Source organism: Chelon labrosus, assembly GCF_963514085.1.
Source record: "Chelon labrosus genome assembly, chromosome: 13".
NCBI classification, from domain to species: Eukaryota; Metazoa; Chordata; class Actinopteri; order Mugiliformes; family Mugilidae; genus Chelon; species Chelon labrosus.
This window is the reverse complement of record NC_140346.1, coordinates 12,594,378-12,612,520: the sequence shown is the minus strand read 5'-3', so window position 1 is coordinate 12,612,520 and position 18,143 is coordinate 12,594,378. Positions and strand designations below refer to the sequence as shown.

At 42.8% G+C, this 18,143-nt stretch overlaps 2 protein-coding genes across 2 annotated transcripts; both read left to right on the top strand.

The window, feature by feature from the left end:
- Nucleotides 1–923: 923 nt before the first annotated feature.
- LOC311498787 (aldehyde dehydrogenase, dimeric NADP-preferring-like) lies at nt 924–6,607 on the top strand. The gene is made up of 9 exons (XM_084559521.1): nt 924–1,240; nt 1,816–2,047; nt 3,694–3,779; nt 4,029–4,237; nt 5,181–5,298; nt 5,376–5,517; nt 5,614–5,780; nt 5,866–5,965; nt 6,144–6,607. Exons 1-9 carry the CDS (start codon nt 1,085–1,087, stop codon nt 6,455–6,457), a joined length of 1,524 nt encoding a protein of 507 aa, XP_084415647.1. The 5' UTR covers nt 924–1,084; the 3' UTR covers nt 6,458–6,607.
- Nucleotides 6,608–13,255: 6,648 nt separating this feature from the next.
- On the top strand, nt 13,256–14,137 carry LOC311497876 (zona pellucida sperm-binding protein 3-like). The gene is made up of 2 exons (XM_084558242.1): nt 13,256–13,777; nt 13,880–14,137. The coding sequence occupies exons 1-2, from the start codon at nt 13,271–13,273 to the stop codon at nt 14,000–14,002; spliced, it is 630 nt and encodes a 209-aa protein (XP_084414368.1). The 5' UTR covers nt 13,256–13,270; the 3' UTR covers nt 14,003–14,137.
- The last annotated feature ends 4,006 nt before the right edge of the window (nt 14,138–18,143 follow it).

Genomic DNA, 18,143 nt, shown 5'->3' with positions numbered 1-18,143 from the left:
AGGTAAACTGATCCTAGAGCGGCGTGACTGGTGAGCAGTGCGCATCGAGAGTCAGCTGGTCAGTCATTCAGCGAGCCCGCTGCTCATCGGACATCTGAACCGCTTTGAGGTCGGATTAGTGACGGACTGTTAACTCTAATATCTGACAGGGAACAGATGTGGATTGGACCTGAGCTTCCCTGAATAGTGGTAAGTTGATTTTTACGCACTATACAATGTTTGTGGCGTCGATCAGTGGATTTACGCAGAGTAGGAGTCCGTTTATGACATAATGATCAATTAGCTAATATCAGTTAATAATAATAATAATTATCAGATAAACAATATGTACATTTGCAGATTTCAAGCAGGATCAGTGTTTTCTGCAGAGAGGTCAGGTGTGTGTTGAGACGGCATGGACGGAGGCAGTGGCGCAACAACTCAAGACTAAATGCAAAACTGTTTTCCACTTGACCGTGTCTCACAATTAGATCAGATCAGTTAAAATTTCTATATTCTGACCCAACTGACTGACACTATAAGTTTTTGTCAATAGTCTAATTATGTATTTGGTCACTTCACCCAGTTTTCTGGCTATGGGTGCACCCTCAAGTGCAAGTCAAGTCAGTATTAAAAGTGTCAAAAACACACGTAAATATAATACAGTTCACTCGCTGATGTCCATAAAGCTGCAAATAAACACGTCTATATGCTGAGTCAGTGAAACTGTCAGTCAAACAGCAAACTTTGGACTAAATGATGTCTAAATGATGACGACATGTCATTTAATGATTCATGACACAATATTCAAACTTCTATAGTGTATTTTGTTCTATATTTTCACTTATTTTAGCTGCACATTAAATTCTCAATAGTTTAAAATTGTTAAAATATTCCTGGCAAAATAATAACACACTTCTTAGTCTGCTTCAGTGCCTTATAACTCTTTAGTTAGGGTGCCAGTATGACTTGTGTAAAACCTATGTTGTTGGTTTGGCAACAGAAATGCTTGGGAGTATATAGGAATATGAAGTCCATTTGTAAAGTATATCATTCAGCATGTAATGGACAATAGATTGTCCCTGGTAACGGTGCAGGTGTCTGTATGGAGAGGCAGGCGGTGCAGCGGGCCAAGGAGGCCTTCCTGAGCGGCAGGACCCGGCCCCTAGAGTTCAGACTGCAGCAGCTTCAAGCCCTGCAGAGGATGATCACTGAGAAAGAGACAGAGATCTCCACCGCTCTCAAGCAGGACATCAACAGGGTGAGTGGACGCAAAGGACGCATATGTGTGCTGTAGGGAATTTATTTGCTTAAGTGACAGATGTGTTTTAGTGAAATATAGCCCTCCTGAGAGTTACTGATCCATGTCATTTCATATTCCGACACATCTGAAGGATTTGTCCCATAAATATGTGTGTTTCATCTCTGTTCTTTTACACTTTAAGCTGCTATTGAAGTTTTAATCATTTCACTATTATTTTTTAAATATAATTCTACATCAAATTTTTAGTTACATATTTTACTTTTAGATTTTAAAAACAAACCTAGGAAGCAGTGATTCACTCCAGAATGAAGGTCAGTGTAGATACAGACTACAGCATGATGAGCCACAACTGAGAATGTTTTATCTACAGTTAAAATTATTTTACTGTTTTCCACTCTGTCTGCTGTTAAACATAAAAAAGAGTTTGAAATCATTTGGTGTCTTTACTTTCTCTTAACTATTTTTCACTTTGGACAAAATCCATGTAGTGTTTAGTTAGGAAACAATATGTGTGCTGTAGGGAATTTATTTGCTTAAGTGACAGATGTGTTTTGTTTTGTTTTTTCCCTCAGAGCCAGTACGACACACCACTCTTGGAGCTGATTGGCATTGAGAATGAGATCAAGCTGGCTTCAGACAAGCTGGCAGAGTGGGCAGCTCCTCGACCTGTAGAGAGGAACCTCCTCACCATATCTGATGAGGTTTACATCCAGCCTGAGCCACTGGGAGTTGTGCTCATCATCGGTGCCTGGAACTACCCCTGGGCCCTCACCCTCCTGCCTCTGATCGGAGCTATTGCTGCAGGTAGAGAGCTGCCACTGTTCTCTGTTGCTCTTGGCTAGACCTCTGCTCAGTTTGAAGTATGGCTGCAGCTAAAATGGAGACAAAACTAACAGGAGAAAGACAGAGAAGTCAGTTAGAGACATTTACAGAGTTATTATTTACCCTGCATAACACCACGGGGCTTCAGAAAGGTTTTCTTTCACAGTTTTATGCTTAGATAGATGAAGGTGTGGTCATTGTCATAACACCTTAGTTACTGGAATGACCCTCCAGTGACATAATGAAACAGGCCATTTACAGTATGGTAGAAATGATTGATAGAACCGTTTGTGCTAATCAGTGTTTCCATATAGACCACACTTAAATGGAGCCAAGTATCTTCTTCAGTGCAGAATGAAGCATAAACTGATATAATAATGTGACATGAGAGTTAAAGAAAAGTCTCAAAAAGCGTGAGGTTTGGGGCTTTGTGGTCTGTGAAGAATAAATAGTGCTTAAGTGGCATCTTATTTCTCAGCTTTAACAGTTTCCTAGCTCTTGTTTAGCATCTGGTAAACTTACTAGCTCCCTGCCTTGATACCCCCACAATGTTAACGTGTAAAGTTATAAAATGTGAGCAATGCTTCTTAAGTGTTTTGGCCCCTGAGTGAATTTAAGCTAGGCCATCCTCTTGATGCATCATATCCAACAACATAGGAGACTTTTGATTTATATCAACAGGTACGAGCTTACACTGAAAAAAATGGTCATGGCATTTTAATACAAATACCTTAAATTAAAGGCAGAGAAGGTCACCACTACATATTCCTCCACACATACATTGTTAAATCAAGTGAAAGCACGCTGGAGGCATAATGCCAGCCTTTTCTAACTCTGAAGTTTTGTTACCTCCAGTGCAAAGGCGACACAAATGCAGGACAAATGACTAAAACTAAAAACCAAAAATTCTATTGCTTCAATTATACTGCAGGGAACTGACAACTTGGACAGAAACGCATGCACCGATCAGCCACAACATTAAAACCAATGACAGCTGAAGGGAATAGCGTTGATAATCTAGTCTTGGTGGTCATGTAGATGTTATTTAGACACATACCACCTGCTAAAACATTGTTGCTGACCAAATTATTATGTGACAAAGTATTCCCTGACAGAAATATATATATTTGGTGAACTAAGATAGACCCTCAGCCTTTGACGACTGGGTTATTCACTGATATGGTGCAGTTATGTTCTCAAAATTAAACATTAAACTAAATATTTAGTTTTGTTTAGTGTTATTGGTGCTAATTTAGTATATATATATATATATAAATATAGAAAACAGATGGACACCTTCCAAAAATGATATGCATTTGAGGATTTAATTTGTTTGTTGTTCTTTATTTTTGATTTTGTCTTGTTCTTTTGTGATGTCCCACTTGTATTTTGTATATGTATTTGTGTCACCCAGGCCTTGCTGTGCGGCCCGAAAACTTTTTTTCCCACCGCTGCTTATGCTTGTCGTGTTTCTGCACAACTCTGGCAAGAACAATGAGAAATATCGTGCTGTTCCAACCCTCATGTGACTGCCCTCCCATATCTGCATTCTCACCCTCCTACTTGTCCGCTCTGCGTCACTCAGTGATCTCATTCCATTCACAGAAACCTGTGTTCTCTCTCTGCAGGCAATGCAGCTGTGGTGAAGCCATCAGAGCTCAGCGAGTACTCGTCCCTCCTCCTCCGGGCGCTGCTGCCTCGCTATCTGGACAGGGTCTGAACACCAGCTGCTATTGTTGATGGAATAATGTCGGGCAGAGTGGCAGTAACGCTAAAGCCTTGTACCGACACTGTACTGTACTTAATACATAGTTGTGACACAAGCACCAAGTGGTCACTGCATGATGGGATGCGTTCTTCAGTATCTGAAATTAATTTTTTTTTCCAGTTACCCCATGCTTCTTGTACGTTAAAAGGATAAAATATAAATAATATTACAAAACTTTGCATTGGTCGTTTCCAGGAGCTGTACCCAGTGGTGACAGGTGGAGTGTCAGAGACCCAGGAGCTGCTGAGGCTCAGGTTCGACCATGTCTTCTACACAGGCAGCAGCAAAGTGGGTAAAGCGGTGATGGAAGCTGCAGCTCGCCACCTCACCCCAGTGACCCTGGAGCTGGGAGGAAAGAGCCCCTGCTACATCGACAAGAACTGCAACATCAGGGTCGCCTGCCGGTAATACGCTCATATGACTAACAAGCATCAGTGGTCACACACAGCACTGAGCAGAATCACATCCAGTACAATGAGAATTTAAACTTTTCAGTTGTATATGAACCAAAGAGGCCAAAGAGTCAGCACATTTATCAGCTGTAGATACTGCAGTCTTGTTAAAGAGGATGCTAAAGTGCCCATTGTCACCAAACTGAATTTGCTGAAGTGTTCTTATGGAACATGTTCAAATATTGATCACACGAGTAGCAGCTTTTCAGGTTTTTGATGGGTTGTTAAATATGCTTCAGCTATGAGTCAGTTTTTCAAATGTGCAACCTTCAGTTTCCATTCATTTCAATATGCTATGACAAAAAACAGAACCGGAGGGACTTAAAAGTCTGCTTAAGCATGTGAAACCTTTTGCTGATAACTGGTGGCCAGTGTTTGTTAGCTTACAGTGAGAACAAAGCTGCTGATTCTCCACAGAACGCTTGACATTTTGAGAATGCTGCTAAATATCAGGAACGCTTCACTGAGCCACATCGACCTGACTGTGTTTCGGGAGAGTTTCGGCCCTCTGCAAGGGGACTGCGAGAGAAAGTTGAAAATCAAAAAGTAAACTCACAAAGTGGAGCTGAAAACAACTCAAATAAATGACACTCACCTTCCCGAACGTAGACCAAGGGAAAATTCATCAGGTTTAAGATACCTTTTCTGTTGTTTGTAGGGGCACATCCTTATTGAATCACTATAATCTGCAAACTCCTTTCAGTGTAAGACACCAATAAACCGAATTCTTTCAATCTTTTAGTCACTTTTAGCCATTAGTGGGCTGGAAGACACTGATACAAGCCTTCAGCTCCTCTTCAAACCCTCCAAGCATTGAAGCATACACATAGTTCATTAGTCGAAGTGTCATTCAACATTGTAAATTTGTGCTCTCTCATACCTGTTTTGAATGCAGTCGCATCACGTGGGGAAAGTTTGTCAACTGCGGCCAGACGTGCATCGCTCCGGACTACATCCTGTGCGAACCCTGCATCCAGGGCCAGGTGGTGGAATGCATCCGACAAACTCTACTGGTGAGATTGTGACTGTTAAAGGCGCTCTGACCTGCACGCCGCGGCCTCTTTATCAAGATCATTTTGATCCGTCGCAGGAATTCTACGGAGCCGATCCCAAATGCTCCCCTGACTACGGCCGAATCATCAACCAGCGCCACTTCAACAGAATCATGGCTCTGATGGAGGGTTACACTCCTGTGGTGGGAGGACAGAGTGACTCCTCGCAGCGCTACATTGGTAGGAGGATCATTTTTTTAATGCCTCATTCACGTCGACCGGACAAATGTATCTGGTTTATATTCTGCGTAATGAACATTAATGTTGCACTTCAAGCCCCGACGGTGCTGAAGGATGTGCCCCCACAATCCAGGCTGATGCAGGAGGAGATCTTCGGCCCCGTGCTGCCCATTGTGACCGTGAGTGACATGGATGATGCCGTCAGCTTCATCAACGAGAGAGAGAAACCTCTGGCTCTCTACATTTTCTGCTCCGACAAGAAGGTAGAAAGAAGAAGAAATCCTGAAGCAGGTTTTCTTGTCTGCAGCTCTTCTTCATTCTGTCTTTTGTTCTCTCTTTCTCTTAAAGGCAGTTAAAAGGATGATTGAGGAGACGACAAGTGGAGGAGTGACAGTCAATGATGTCATGATGCACTACACGCTCAGTTCTCTTCCGTTCGGTGGTGTTGGTAAGAATAACACAAAGTGGGCTATTGTGTGTGTATTTTCTTAGGTGAATGTCATGACAGGGTGGTTGAAGAAGAGGAGTCCTTCTGAATATCCCCTTGATTTAGTTCATAACAGAGTCTGTCCACACTGAAAATGTCTTTAAAAATAACTAACTACAGATCTGTGTCACCCCTCCAGGTCAGAGTGGCATGGGCCGCTACCATGGCAAACACACCTTCGACCAGCTGAGCCACCAGAGGGCGTGCCTGGTCCGCTCGCTGGACATGGAGAGCGTTAACCGGGCCCGGTACCCGCCTCAGGACCGCCGGCGGGCACGCAGGGTACGCATGGCCCTCAGAACTCCCTTGATTGACATGTCCAAGAGGACGCTGGTCTGGGCCGTCATTGCCACCATCATCGGCTGTGGCCTGTTCATCACCCTGCTGGTCATCCTGCTCATCGCTGCAGGCCTCAACTGCACCTGCTGGTACTGGAGAGGATTTTATAACTAGAGACGATGCGGCTCCCTTCATAAAGACCTATCCAAAGAGAGTGCCTGTTGAAATGATTTCCGCGTTTAGAATAAACATTGAATCTTGTTTTATATTCAGATATTTTAAAGGTAAAAACATGACGGTTAACCTTCTGATTAACATTTACTAACTGTGTATCCGTTTTGTAAAATTTTCAAAGAGTTCTTTATTGTTAACAGGTTGGCGTTCACTTTTTGAGGAAACATTTGTGTACTTTACTCGCTTCGCTCCAAAATTAAAAGATTTGTTTGTATATTAGCATGTTTCCTTTTTTATATATATATATATCTGGTGATTCTAAAAATGTATTCCAACTACGAGCAATGTTTGCTTATTACATTCAGCTAGTGAGAACTGATGTGTCAGACACATATCAACCAGTGACCATGTTGCCTCCCACAAAGTTTGGGTGTATCGGGAAATGGACACAAGCCTTCTGAGGGTGTCCTATCATGTCTGGTATCAGGGCGCTGCTAGGGGAGTCTTTGGGACCTGTGGGTTGAGGACTCTGTGGATCAGGCTTGTTCCAGAGCATGCCACAGATACTTGATCATTTTGGGGTATGGGGAGTTTGGAAGCCGATTCAACATCTTGGACTGTTTGTCATGTTTTTTGAGTGTGTATTGTCCTGCTGGTGATGGCTGCTGCCAGTAGGGAGTGCTGTTGCTAAGAGGTGGGGGTGCCTGGTCAGCAACAATGTTTTAGTAGGCGGCATGTGTCTAAATAACATCTACATGACCACCAAGACTAGATTATCAACGCTATTCCCTTCAGGTGTCATTGGTTTTAATGTTGTGGCTGATCGGTGCATGCGTTTCTGTCCAAGTTGTCAGTTCCCTGCAGTATAATTGAAGCACACATACACTGTGTGGCCACCAGATGGCATTAGAGAACTGTCTAAGAATAAGACAAGGCCGGGGTATTGTGATTTAGTGCTCGTCGACTTCATGTTTATTGTTTTAAGGCTATCTCAATAACTTTTTTAGATTCAGGATGAAAATCAGAACAGAATTTTATAAACATCTCTGATCTGCGTCGGTTTCAGTTTTTATAATATGCTGAAAACTAGACATTTAATGAGCAACAGTGGAGGGCTCTGCCTCTCAGATTACAATCTGCCCATCCTCAGTTATAAATGATGCCGCGTGATATCATACGACGGCTGACTGTGTGTATAGACGATCTGCAGCTGTGATAGTCTAATTATACTCCAACAAATTGGGGAAAAAATTTGGCGCAGAGCTTATACGTGAGTCATTCAAGGTATCACCCCATTAGCATTTCGGATTCCCCTGCTCCTCTGAGATGCTCAGCTAAGCTCTAAACTGACGGCTTTATCACTTAATAGGTATGTGGATATCCAGGCCTTCAGCTTGTAAACCAGAAAAGGAAACAGCTGCCCTCTCAGCACACCGCTTTCACCCCTAACGGGCTCCCCTCAGTTGTTCCTGGAGGCCTGAAGAACTGTTGCATAACGACAGTGGAGTCATAGTGGTGACTCACTATGGATGTGGAAGAAGTCAGAGATGCAAGTTCATGACTTTCACAGAAAAACAGAGAACACGGTGTACATTTAGAGCTGCTATTGGTGCTTCTCAGCGAGCATGTGCACTGCCTTGTACCACAAAATGACTTTTTTTTGCTGATAAAAGCAGCGGCTGCACCACATTTAATCTCTGAAGCTAGAAAGGTTCAAAAATGACCGGCAAGGCATTTCTGTCACATCACTCAATTGCATGTTGCAGTTTCAGTCATTTCTGGCTGCACCTGATCTAATGAACCAGTTGTTACTTCATTTGTGTCAATTAGAGGCCTCTGTAGCTGGAGTCAAATTGGCTGCGTCAGTGCTGTTGCAGTTCCAGGTTGCTGAACACCGGGAAAAGGTCACAGATCTTCGAACGTCCACTCTCTGCGCATGCTTTGCATACCAAGATTTGGACGGTTGATCCCGTTCTTTCTCAAACTCCGTCTTCAGGTCTTTGTCCCAATGTTCTGTGTGGTTTCAGTTTGCTGTTTTACTTGGCTATTTGAGGACACTTGGTCTGAAGGCACTCCAGTGTAGTCTCAGACATATGCTTTGCATCATTGGAGCGAGGTGAAACATTTCTGCACCGCAACCCAGGCTCAGGTGGCTGCATTCTGGAGCAGGCTTCATTCAAGAACCTCTCTGTGTTTGGCTGCATCCATCCATCCCTTCAGTTCTGACCAGTCCCTACTGCTGAGAAGGAGCCCCAGAGCATGGGGAACAGTATTAGCTAGTGGCTTCTGTCTAGCCACTCCAGACTCTCTAGGGGTCTGATTTATGAAGTGATGCTGAGATGAGATGTCTTTCTGGCAGGATCTCCAGTCTCTGCAGACGACATTCAAAGCTGGGTATGTGATCACCTCTCTGACCAAGGCCCCTGTTGCTCAGTTATGTTGTTGCCACTGTGCTTCTGGAAACTCTTACAGCTTTAGAAGTGACTGCATACCCTCAGCTTCAGTTTAATCACAGTATTCTTGAATGTTTTTTTGTCTTCAGGCTAAATGAGACCTAATTAAAAGAAGTCTCTCTAAACAGAAAAGAGTAAATCAACAACACCACAATAAAGTGTGGAAAAAGTGAAGGAGTCTAATCTCTTACTGTATTTCTTCACTTATTGGTTTTAGGTTTATCTACCAGTTACTTTGCAGCCGGACAGCAGACTAGTTGTCATCCAGTAGGAATGTGCTGTTATCACTGTCACGAAGTAAGAACTTAACAGGCATGCTGTGAAGTTTGAGAAGCGTGTGGTTTTCACTCAAGCTAACCACCAAAGAACAAGGCAACATTCTCAGGTCAAATCAGAGTCAAATGTAGTCTTCAAGGTCCACCTCTGCATGAACCCTGAGCATAACTGCTTTATTGGGTACCGTAAAGAAGAGGCCTAATGCTATCTAATGTGATAATGTGTATGATAATGTGTAAGTGCCTGAATCAGCACTTATGTTCTAATGGTCTAAATACACGTTTACATTTGTTTACCACTTAAGGTCAAGGAACCATATGGTAACTCACATAATAACACTCTAGGGTTGAAATTTAGAATTTCAATGAGTGCCCTGTAAAGGGTTAAAGAAAAAAATCAGGATTAATTAAAGACACTTGGAGCCATCCACTGTGAACCATTTGTCGCATAATGGTTGAGATATTAAGGCTCCAAATGTGGCCTGATATTTAATAGTGCATACAAATCAGGCCAGAATAAAACCGTAACCAAGTTAAAATCCAAACATTTCAAACAAAAACAACTCTATAAAAGTAATAACAGAGATAGATTCAGACCCATTAAGGAGCTATGACACAATTCTTCTGCTTCTTTACAACAAGACTAATTTTTTCCTTTCCTTTCTTTTATTTTTAGCGTGACTTGAAGAACTACATCCAGACTTGTTACGTTAAATCCCTGTTTGTAGTGTAATCCTGCCCACTATCTGACCTCCTATAGTGAAATGTTTTGTTTGCTGATGACTCATACACAGCGGGAGATACTTCTGAAAAGCTTTGTCTCTGCTGCAAAGTTAACTTTTGCAGAGCTTTGCCCTCGTCTGTCCTCTTTGCATAAACCTCCCTCCGCCTCAGCCCAGCAGCTGTCTGGCTGAACGCTGCTGGCAGCGAGCTTCAGACACATCACTCCTCCGTCACACTGCTGCTTTGCAAGAGGCACGCAAACATATTTCATTCTGCAAAGAGCTTGGCTTCGGGGCAGGATGTGTGAGGTAACAGTGTGCTAACGTTCCATGAATAATGCATCGCTTTTTTTTTTTGTGGTTCGGATGAGGACGTCTTTGAAGAGGAAAGTTTAAAATCTCCGACTCAACTCTCACTCAAGGACACGTGTGAGGGCGAACATATGTCTGCATGCATTCATTGTGGTGAGAGTGTGCATTCAGGTTCAGCCTGTCGACCTTCAGTCCTTCTGCTGCATGTCAGGAGACGGGTTGGCTGCTGCTAGTGTCTGGGTTTGAAGGTGATTCATTCCCTACAGATACCCAGCCTCTGATCAGGTCTGTGTTCACCAAATGTCACCTTATAGGTCGAAATGAATGAGAATGAAGAGTGTGAGAAGCAAACATGTTTTGTGCACTTGAACACATATAGCCACAGCAGTTGTTTGATAGTTTTGATATCTGTGGTTAGCAGTTTGGCCAATTTTAGTGATTTTATGATTGTTTCTGAACAATAACACAGAGCAATCTACAAGTAATTAAACACAATTTTACCAAATTCTTGCTTCAGTATTATTTAAACCATACAAATATTGATATTTGAATGCCAGCATAATGGATTTTTAGCGCCGTAGGTAACAATAATAGTTAGTATGATCATAATAAATACTTTGACATATACAGAAATTGTCTAAAACTCAGCAGTCAGTGTGACTCTGTCTTTAGACCTCCACGTGGTGCATTTCACCCTCCAGTGAATCGCAGCGCTGTGCAGTCTCTGAGTGACAGGCCTTTTTTTCATTACTTGCCGTTGCTATGGTGACCCCACCCCCCCACCTTGAGGTGTGCTGTTATTTCAGGCATCCTACGCAAACCAGACGTTGCGCTTGCGAAAGATAAATGGAGAACAAGAGAGCAACTGGCCTCCTGCTCTGAACCTCTGCTCGAACAGAGACGCAGCAGCATCATCATCAGGAGGAGGAGGAGGAGGAGGAGGAGGAGGAGGAGGAGGACTTCCAAGCTCCACACTGACATGATGAAATGATAGGTTCCTCAGAGCAAACACACACCTGTGGAAATGATCATAAAGAATTTTTAGTTGAACTTTTACTATATCTGTATATTATACTTATCTTATTATCATATCTTACTATATCTTATCTTATTTCCATAGCTTCTACGCCATCGCTTCCTGTGATAACATGATTTCTACTCATTCGAAGACAGAAAGTTGCATGAGTGAAACACATCACAGCAGAATTTGTTTGCATTTTTGGGATCATTGTTCACTGGACTGACTAACTTAAGTTCAGCATGCATGGTCTTCACAATAAATGCATTTTGTGGATGCAGTCTACTTAAAAATGCTTCTGCAAACAGGTCTGCAGCTCTTTATCAGAGACTCTTCCTCTAATTTATATAGTTTTCTGCTAAATACACAGATAAAATTGATTATTTATTTAAGCTGAGTATGTTTAGATGTGAAAACAAATCTTTGACCGCCACCTAAATTCATAATCTTCACTCTTGAAGCAGAAATTAAACATCTGATGATTTCTCATTTTATCTAATAACAGAAACTGCTGCTTTCTGTGGTTTCAGAGATGATGCAGTGAATATTTCTTGAGTGGGTTTACGTGTCATACAGATTGTGACAGCGGAGGATTACACCTGGGTCCAAATCTGAGCTACTTGTACTCGACATTACTTCATCATTTAAGATTTAATGTGCAACATTCATTCATTTTCTATACCCGGTTATTCCTGTTAAGGGTCGCGGGGGTCTGCTGGAGCCTATCCCAGCTGTCATCGGGCGAGAGGCAGGGGTACACCCTGGACAGGTCGCCAGTCCATCGCAGGGCTAACACAGAGAGACAGACAACCATTAACACTCACACGCACACCTACGGCCAATTCAGAATCACCAGTTAACCTAACGAGCATGTCTTTGGATGGTGGGAGGAAGCTGGAGTACCCGGAGAGAACCCACGCAGACACAGGGAGAACATGCAAACTCCACACAGAAAGGCCTGAACCATGGGTTCGAACCGGTGCTGTGAGGCATCAGTGCTAACCACCTCGCCACTGTGCCGCCCAATGTGCAACATATGATTCTTAATTATTGAAAACTACTTTTAGTAATTTTTTTAACAGAAACTTCAAACATTTTTTGCTTCTGGATGGTGTGTATTGATAATTATTTTTATACTTATTGGTTATTGGCTGACAAAACAAGACATTTCAAGGTTTCTCACTTTTTTGGAATTTAAAAATTGTAATTAGGATGAATCGAGAAATACTTGATGGACTTCACCTTAAACAAATGGAACAATGAAATACTGCTCTGCACATGTGTAGTACACTGTATAATACACACTCACAGGGGCAGTTTTCTCTGTTTAGTACTTTTACTTTGGATACTTTGACTTCAACTCACTTCACTTTTATTTATACTGCATCAGAAAAAGTGAGAGACGAGAAAGAGGAGAGGAGGAGAAGAGAACAGCAGGGGTAGTGGTTGAATTCATACATGCGTCTGGATTATTGGATGCCAATCGTTATCTAGTTTGGGTTTCTTCTATTTCCTGTTTTATTTTGTAATCAGTTATTTCCTCGTATTTACGTCACGTTTACTTCCTGTCTTTGCTTTTTCCTGCCTCTGACTCTTTTTTTCCTTGTGGTGTGTTGTCTATGTTTGCTTATTGGGCTTTGTGAATTCCCCTTGCCTCACTCTGCAGCTCTTCCTTTATTGCGAGTCTTCACTAAACTCCACTTTATCATTTCAGCCAGCCTTGCTTCCCTTTCTCTGGCATACATATGCATGGAGTATATAAACATCCTACAATCAGAGGTGCATGATGCTGGGGGATGCATGTTACATGGCAGATGGATAGAGCGAGTGTTCGTGTTATGCATATATGTAAAATTAGTTCTTCTTCTACTGCTGGCTACTGTGCAGGTAGACTGGGCAATCAGGGAGGGATGTGCAGCTGTGAGCTCCACACGTGTGGAGAGGGATCCATCTAATTAGCCAGAGGGAGGAGTCTCTGTGCTTCTGTGATCCTGCTTAAGAAGGCCACTCAGAAAAAGTGTCTGCTTGCAACAATGGCGTCCAGGCGGCTTACTGCGTTTAGCTTCGTGCTTGCGTGCGTCAGACTTAGTGATGCTCGCTTCCTTAGTGTGAGTGTGCCAACCCACTGGGGGGTCGAGGAGCAGAAGCCTGCAGTGGAGGAAGCAGAGCCAGCAGCAGCAGCAGAACCTGAGAGAGAGCACTCCAGTCAGTCTGTTCATCAGGGTGGGATGCTCCAAACGAAGCAGGTGCAGACGACAGTGGAGCCGTTCTCCTGGAAGTATCCAGAAGAACCGGTGGAGCCAGTGAACAGGCCTCCTGACGGGTTTAAAGTGCAGAGGCCGGTGGCGACCAACTCCGTCGCTGTGAGGTGTGGGGAAGGTAAAATCTTTGTGGAAGTGAATCAGGATCTGTTTGGGCTCGGCAAGCTGGTAAAGCCAGAAGAAGTCACGCTTGGCGGTTGTTCAGCCGTTGATATTGATGATTTTGCGCATGTGCTGATTTTTGAGTCTGAGCTGCATGGCTGTGGCAGCAGACTAGCGGTATGAAGTTAATTTATTCAAATCCTTCAGTGATATTCCCTCTATTATCAAGTGATGTCAGAATGTTTAAACTGCTGCTATTTTTTTTTTCCCCCTCCACAGATGATCAAGAATGCCGTCATCTATGCTTTTACAGTGGTCTACAACCCCAGAGTCCTTGGCAAAAGTCCAATCATCAGGAACCAGAGGACTGTCATTGGAGTAGAGTGCCACTACCCGGGATGAACTGAAATCAGGAGCAAGCTGCAAAACCCACCTATTCTGGGAGCCAAAGAGCTCTGCTTTATGTTTAATAGAAAAGTACAATAAAATGTCAAAATCAGTTCTTAGCTACTTGCATTTTCCATTGCCTGAACCTAAATGGATTGGTGTGTTAACAAATTGTGGACCGTTACGTCAGATACTGCGTGAATATTCACTTTTGTCTCTGTTTTGGTCTCCTCCACCTACAGTATAAATTACCTTGAACTTCTAAATATTCACCACGTAGCCACTGTCTCTCCTGACTGGTGCTGTGAGTATGTTAGCAGAAAACTGTCATTTGATCCAACGTTAACCTGAGCCCAGCTGTAGCTACAACCCCACCAGTTGTTTCAGCGACGTCTAACCACAATTTAACCCATAACCTCAGGCCCAGCCTGACGAGGGTTGGTAATGGCACAATAGAAAGGCAACTACACTTGTAGAGTTTTTCTGAGAAGGCGTTTCACCACTCATCCGAGTAGTTTCTTCAGTTCTAGGTGACTGGTGGGAAATTTGAGGTTTAAATGGAAACTATTACTGAAACTTGCTGTTGTGTTCACACACTCGGTTGAGTGGTGAAATGTCGTCTCAGAAAAACTCTCTTGTCTAGAGTCTAGTTGCCTTTTTAAAAACGCTTTTTTGGATATACCATGATCTGGATGACTGAGAACCTTCACAGATGATTCCTTGAGCATTTTAGGATCTGTCAAAACTAGGCCAATAGCTGGAGATGGCAAAGCCAACTGCCTGTCAATCCTCTGCTTCGGTGAAAGCGAGGCAAAAGCACATGAAAGGTTATTAAAGTATGTATTTTGTGATATTGTATTACTCGCTGTCACCAAATCCCTTGACAAGACCAAAACCAACAATGAACTGACTACAGGAGCAAGGGTCCTCTGTGTAGGAGGGGGATGTGTTCCTTCATTGTGATGATGGTGGGCTGTGAACCTTGTGTCTATATCATAGACTTTTTGTTTTCCTCTGCTGTAAATCCTTATAAAAGGAGAAAATGTGCTTCAGACTAAGAGCTGCAGACACACTGGGGAGCTCAAACTACTGAGAACGGACTTTATATTAACTACTTGAGTTGCAATTTTAACTTCCAAAATAGTTTGTTTCATCCTTCGCGTGATACCACCAAACTGATCAAATAAACCCACAACGAATAAATTGCACTTGAATGAAAGGTTGGAACGGCTCGAAAAATTCCTTCCTCCGCAGCCACCGCTGAGAACAAAGCATGCTCCTTTGATCAGTGGCCTGAGACGTTCTGTTAAACAATAAAAGTTGGGGCCAGTCATTAGACGTTTGTGCTGTGATATTAAAAGTTAGTAACTGAAATAAGATAACAGAGAAGGGAACACGTTCTAATGTACATGTGCCCAAAAGCAGTAGTGCCTGTGGTTTCTCTTTGGTAATCAACAAGATCTAATTTTGAAACACACGGAAAATAACAAGGTTTCAAGAAGTGTTTTTCTCAGAAACTGACTGCGATGAACTCCAGTGAAGCCACGTGTGCCAACAGAGGCAAGAAGGTGAGCAATATTTGTAATTTAATAAAGATAACACTTTTCAGTGGATGTAGATGTTGTTTTGGATATGTCACAAAGATGTGGCAAGACTCTTGCATGTTCTTGTCTCAAGGTTGTGGTTTCCTTAGAATAGTGAAACATGTCAAAATCCATCATCATGAAAGAAGAACTCGTGCCGCTTGGATGTAGCATAAACAGAGATAGAGACTGTCTTAGAGCTGCTCTTAGAGAGTAGAGCAAGTTAGAGAGTTGCCAGACATTATATTCATTCATTCATTCATCTTCTGTAACTGCTTGTCCTGTGAAGGGTCGCGTGGGGGCTGGAGTCTATCCCAGCTGTCATGAGGCGAGAGGTAGGGTGCACCCTGGATAGGTCGCCAGTCTATCGCAGGGCTAACACAGAGAGACAGACGACCATTCACACTACAAAGATTATACAAATCTTAAAAAAAAAAAAAAGAAGCCCTGCCACTATTTCCACTTAAAAGCAAAAAAAAAAACAAAAAAAACAAAAAACAAAAAAAAAACGAACCCAGAATAAAGCAACTTTAGTTTGAGCAGCTGGAGTCATTACAGTTGGATTTATGCAAATTTAGTGGCATCTTTACACATCAAAGTCTTAGGTCCAGGTGGTTGAGATGTGCTACTGCATATGTGTAAAGTGTAGTGTCTCCAGAGGGAGCTGTGTGGAGTCTGATGAATATTTCCCTGTATCTGTGAAGCACTCCTTCAGGCTGACTACTGCATATTACGTGTTATCGACCTCTCTTGGTTGTGGACTTCTGAATCAACAGCCACATCTTTGATAGGCTGATCCTGATTTTGTGCTTTTCATCAGCTGATTGAAAACGAAGTCGACAACCGGGGGCTTTGTTGGCGGGATTACGAATGCTGCCGTCATTCTCCTGCATAGTTTGCAGGATTTCCATGAAAAGCTGTGATGGAAAAATAGCCCAGGATGTGATTAGAGCGGCACAGGACTTCTTTCTGTTTTTCAGGATTCCAGTGTATGAGAGTATTTGTCTTGCATATGTTTTAGCCCATCCAAAGGCACATACTGCACATCTTTGGCAGTACTTGTATAAAAAAATGCCTGTGATCTCATTAATTCTTATATACACTGAACAAGCATAACATTTAGCACCCCCCGAATATTGTGTAGGCCTTCATGTGCCTCCAAAACAGTTGTGACTCATCAGAGAATGGACATGGGCCTTCTGAGGGTGTCCTGTGGTGTCTGGCATCAGGATGTTGTTAGTGGGAGCCTTTGGGTCCTGTGTGTTGAGGGGAGGGGAATCTGTGGATATTCTAGTGCATCCCACAGATACTTGATCAGTTTGGGATCTAGTGAATTTGGAGGCCAGGTCAACACCATGTGCTGCTTTTTGTGCTGCATCCTGTAGGGGATGGCTGCTGCCATCAAAGAGTGTCATTGCTATAGGGTCGGGGTGCCTGATTTGATCTAGGTGGGTGGTACATGTGTAAATAACATCCACATGAATGCCAGGCCCATAAGTTTCCCAGCAGAACATTGCATTGTCACAAGATGATCAATGTTATTTACTTCTCCTGTCAGTGGTCATAATCTTGTGGCTGATCATTGTAAGGTGGTTTCAAATGTGTGAAGTCTCAAATGTGTCATCCAGATATATAGTAACTGGCCCCTGTAGATTAGGACAGTTCAAATATTAGTGTAGCAGCTCCAGGAATCCTTCCTCCAGTGTTTTTGTTGTTGGCCAAGCTGCTGTTTTGATGTACCTCCTGTGTTTATCCTCCTCAGTATTTCCCAGAACATCCGCAGCCCTTCTGCCTGCTGGAGTGCTCACTGTCGAAGGAGGTCAGACCTTATTAAACTTTCTCATGATTTCTGGAACATCTCATTCACGCTGAAGCCTGCGTTGTTGACAGGACTTGAGCTGCTGTAAATCACATCTGGCAACTCTCTTGTTTTTCCTGTGCATGCAGCTCAGCACATCACTGTTGCCTCGATCATGATGTTATAAAAATCTGCAGCCATCTGAATTAGGTTTTGGAGCTGCGGCCTCTTCCAGTGAGCTCAGGTGCGTGTCGCTCATCAACACTTTCTTATGGTTCAACATATGCCTTAGACTTGCAGTGAGTATACTGCTTTTAAACGAGTCAGATATTCGTCTTCTGATAATTTAAACATGTGTCTGAGTTTGTGCGTAGCAACATCTGCTCCATGTGTGCCGTCTCTTTCATGTCGCCCATGGGTCTTCATTATTTTCGCCGCCACTAGTCCACACATGTCACTATTTTTGCATCTTATCACCAGAAAAAGCACAAACAGTACGATCAGCCAACTGGTGTTTTTACTTTTTGCTGTTGATTTATGTGCAAATAAGTGATTATGAAACCTCTTTTGGATGATATTTGGCAGCGTTTAGCAGAACGTTTACGCATACTTTCTTGATGTTTGGAGGAGCCTTGCACCACACACTTACTTTAATTTCCCTATAGGACCATCATGGAAATATAATCCATGATAGCCGTAATTTACGACTAAATAGCAGCAGCCCATCTTTTGGAAATTAGTGATAGTTATCTCATTGGGAGGCTACGGGTTCATG

Excerpts from the sequence above, each read along its gene's own strand:
- LOC311498787 (XM_084559521.1), top strand. The coding sequence starts at position 1,085 with ATGGAGAGGCAGGCGGTGCAGCGGGCCAAGGAGGCCTTCCTGAGCGGC. Across the intron at positions 1,241-1,815 it reads TCAAGCAGGACATCAACAGG|AGCCAGTACGACACACCACT; the intron begins GTGAGTGGACGC and ends TTTTTCCCTCAG. Across the intron at positions 3,780-4,028 it reads TGCCTCGCTATCTGGACAGG|GAGCTGTACCCAGTGGTGAC; the intron begins GTCTGAACACCA and ends GGTCGTTTCCAG.
- LOC311497876 (XM_084558242.1), top strand. The coding sequence starts at position 13,271 with ATGGCGTCCAGGCGGCTTACTGCGTTTAGCTTCGTGCTTGCGTGCGTC. Across the intron at positions 13,778-13,879 it reads GCTGTGGCAGCAGACTAGCG|ATGATCAAGAATGCCGTCAT; the intron begins GTATGAAGTTAA and ends CCCCCTCCACAG.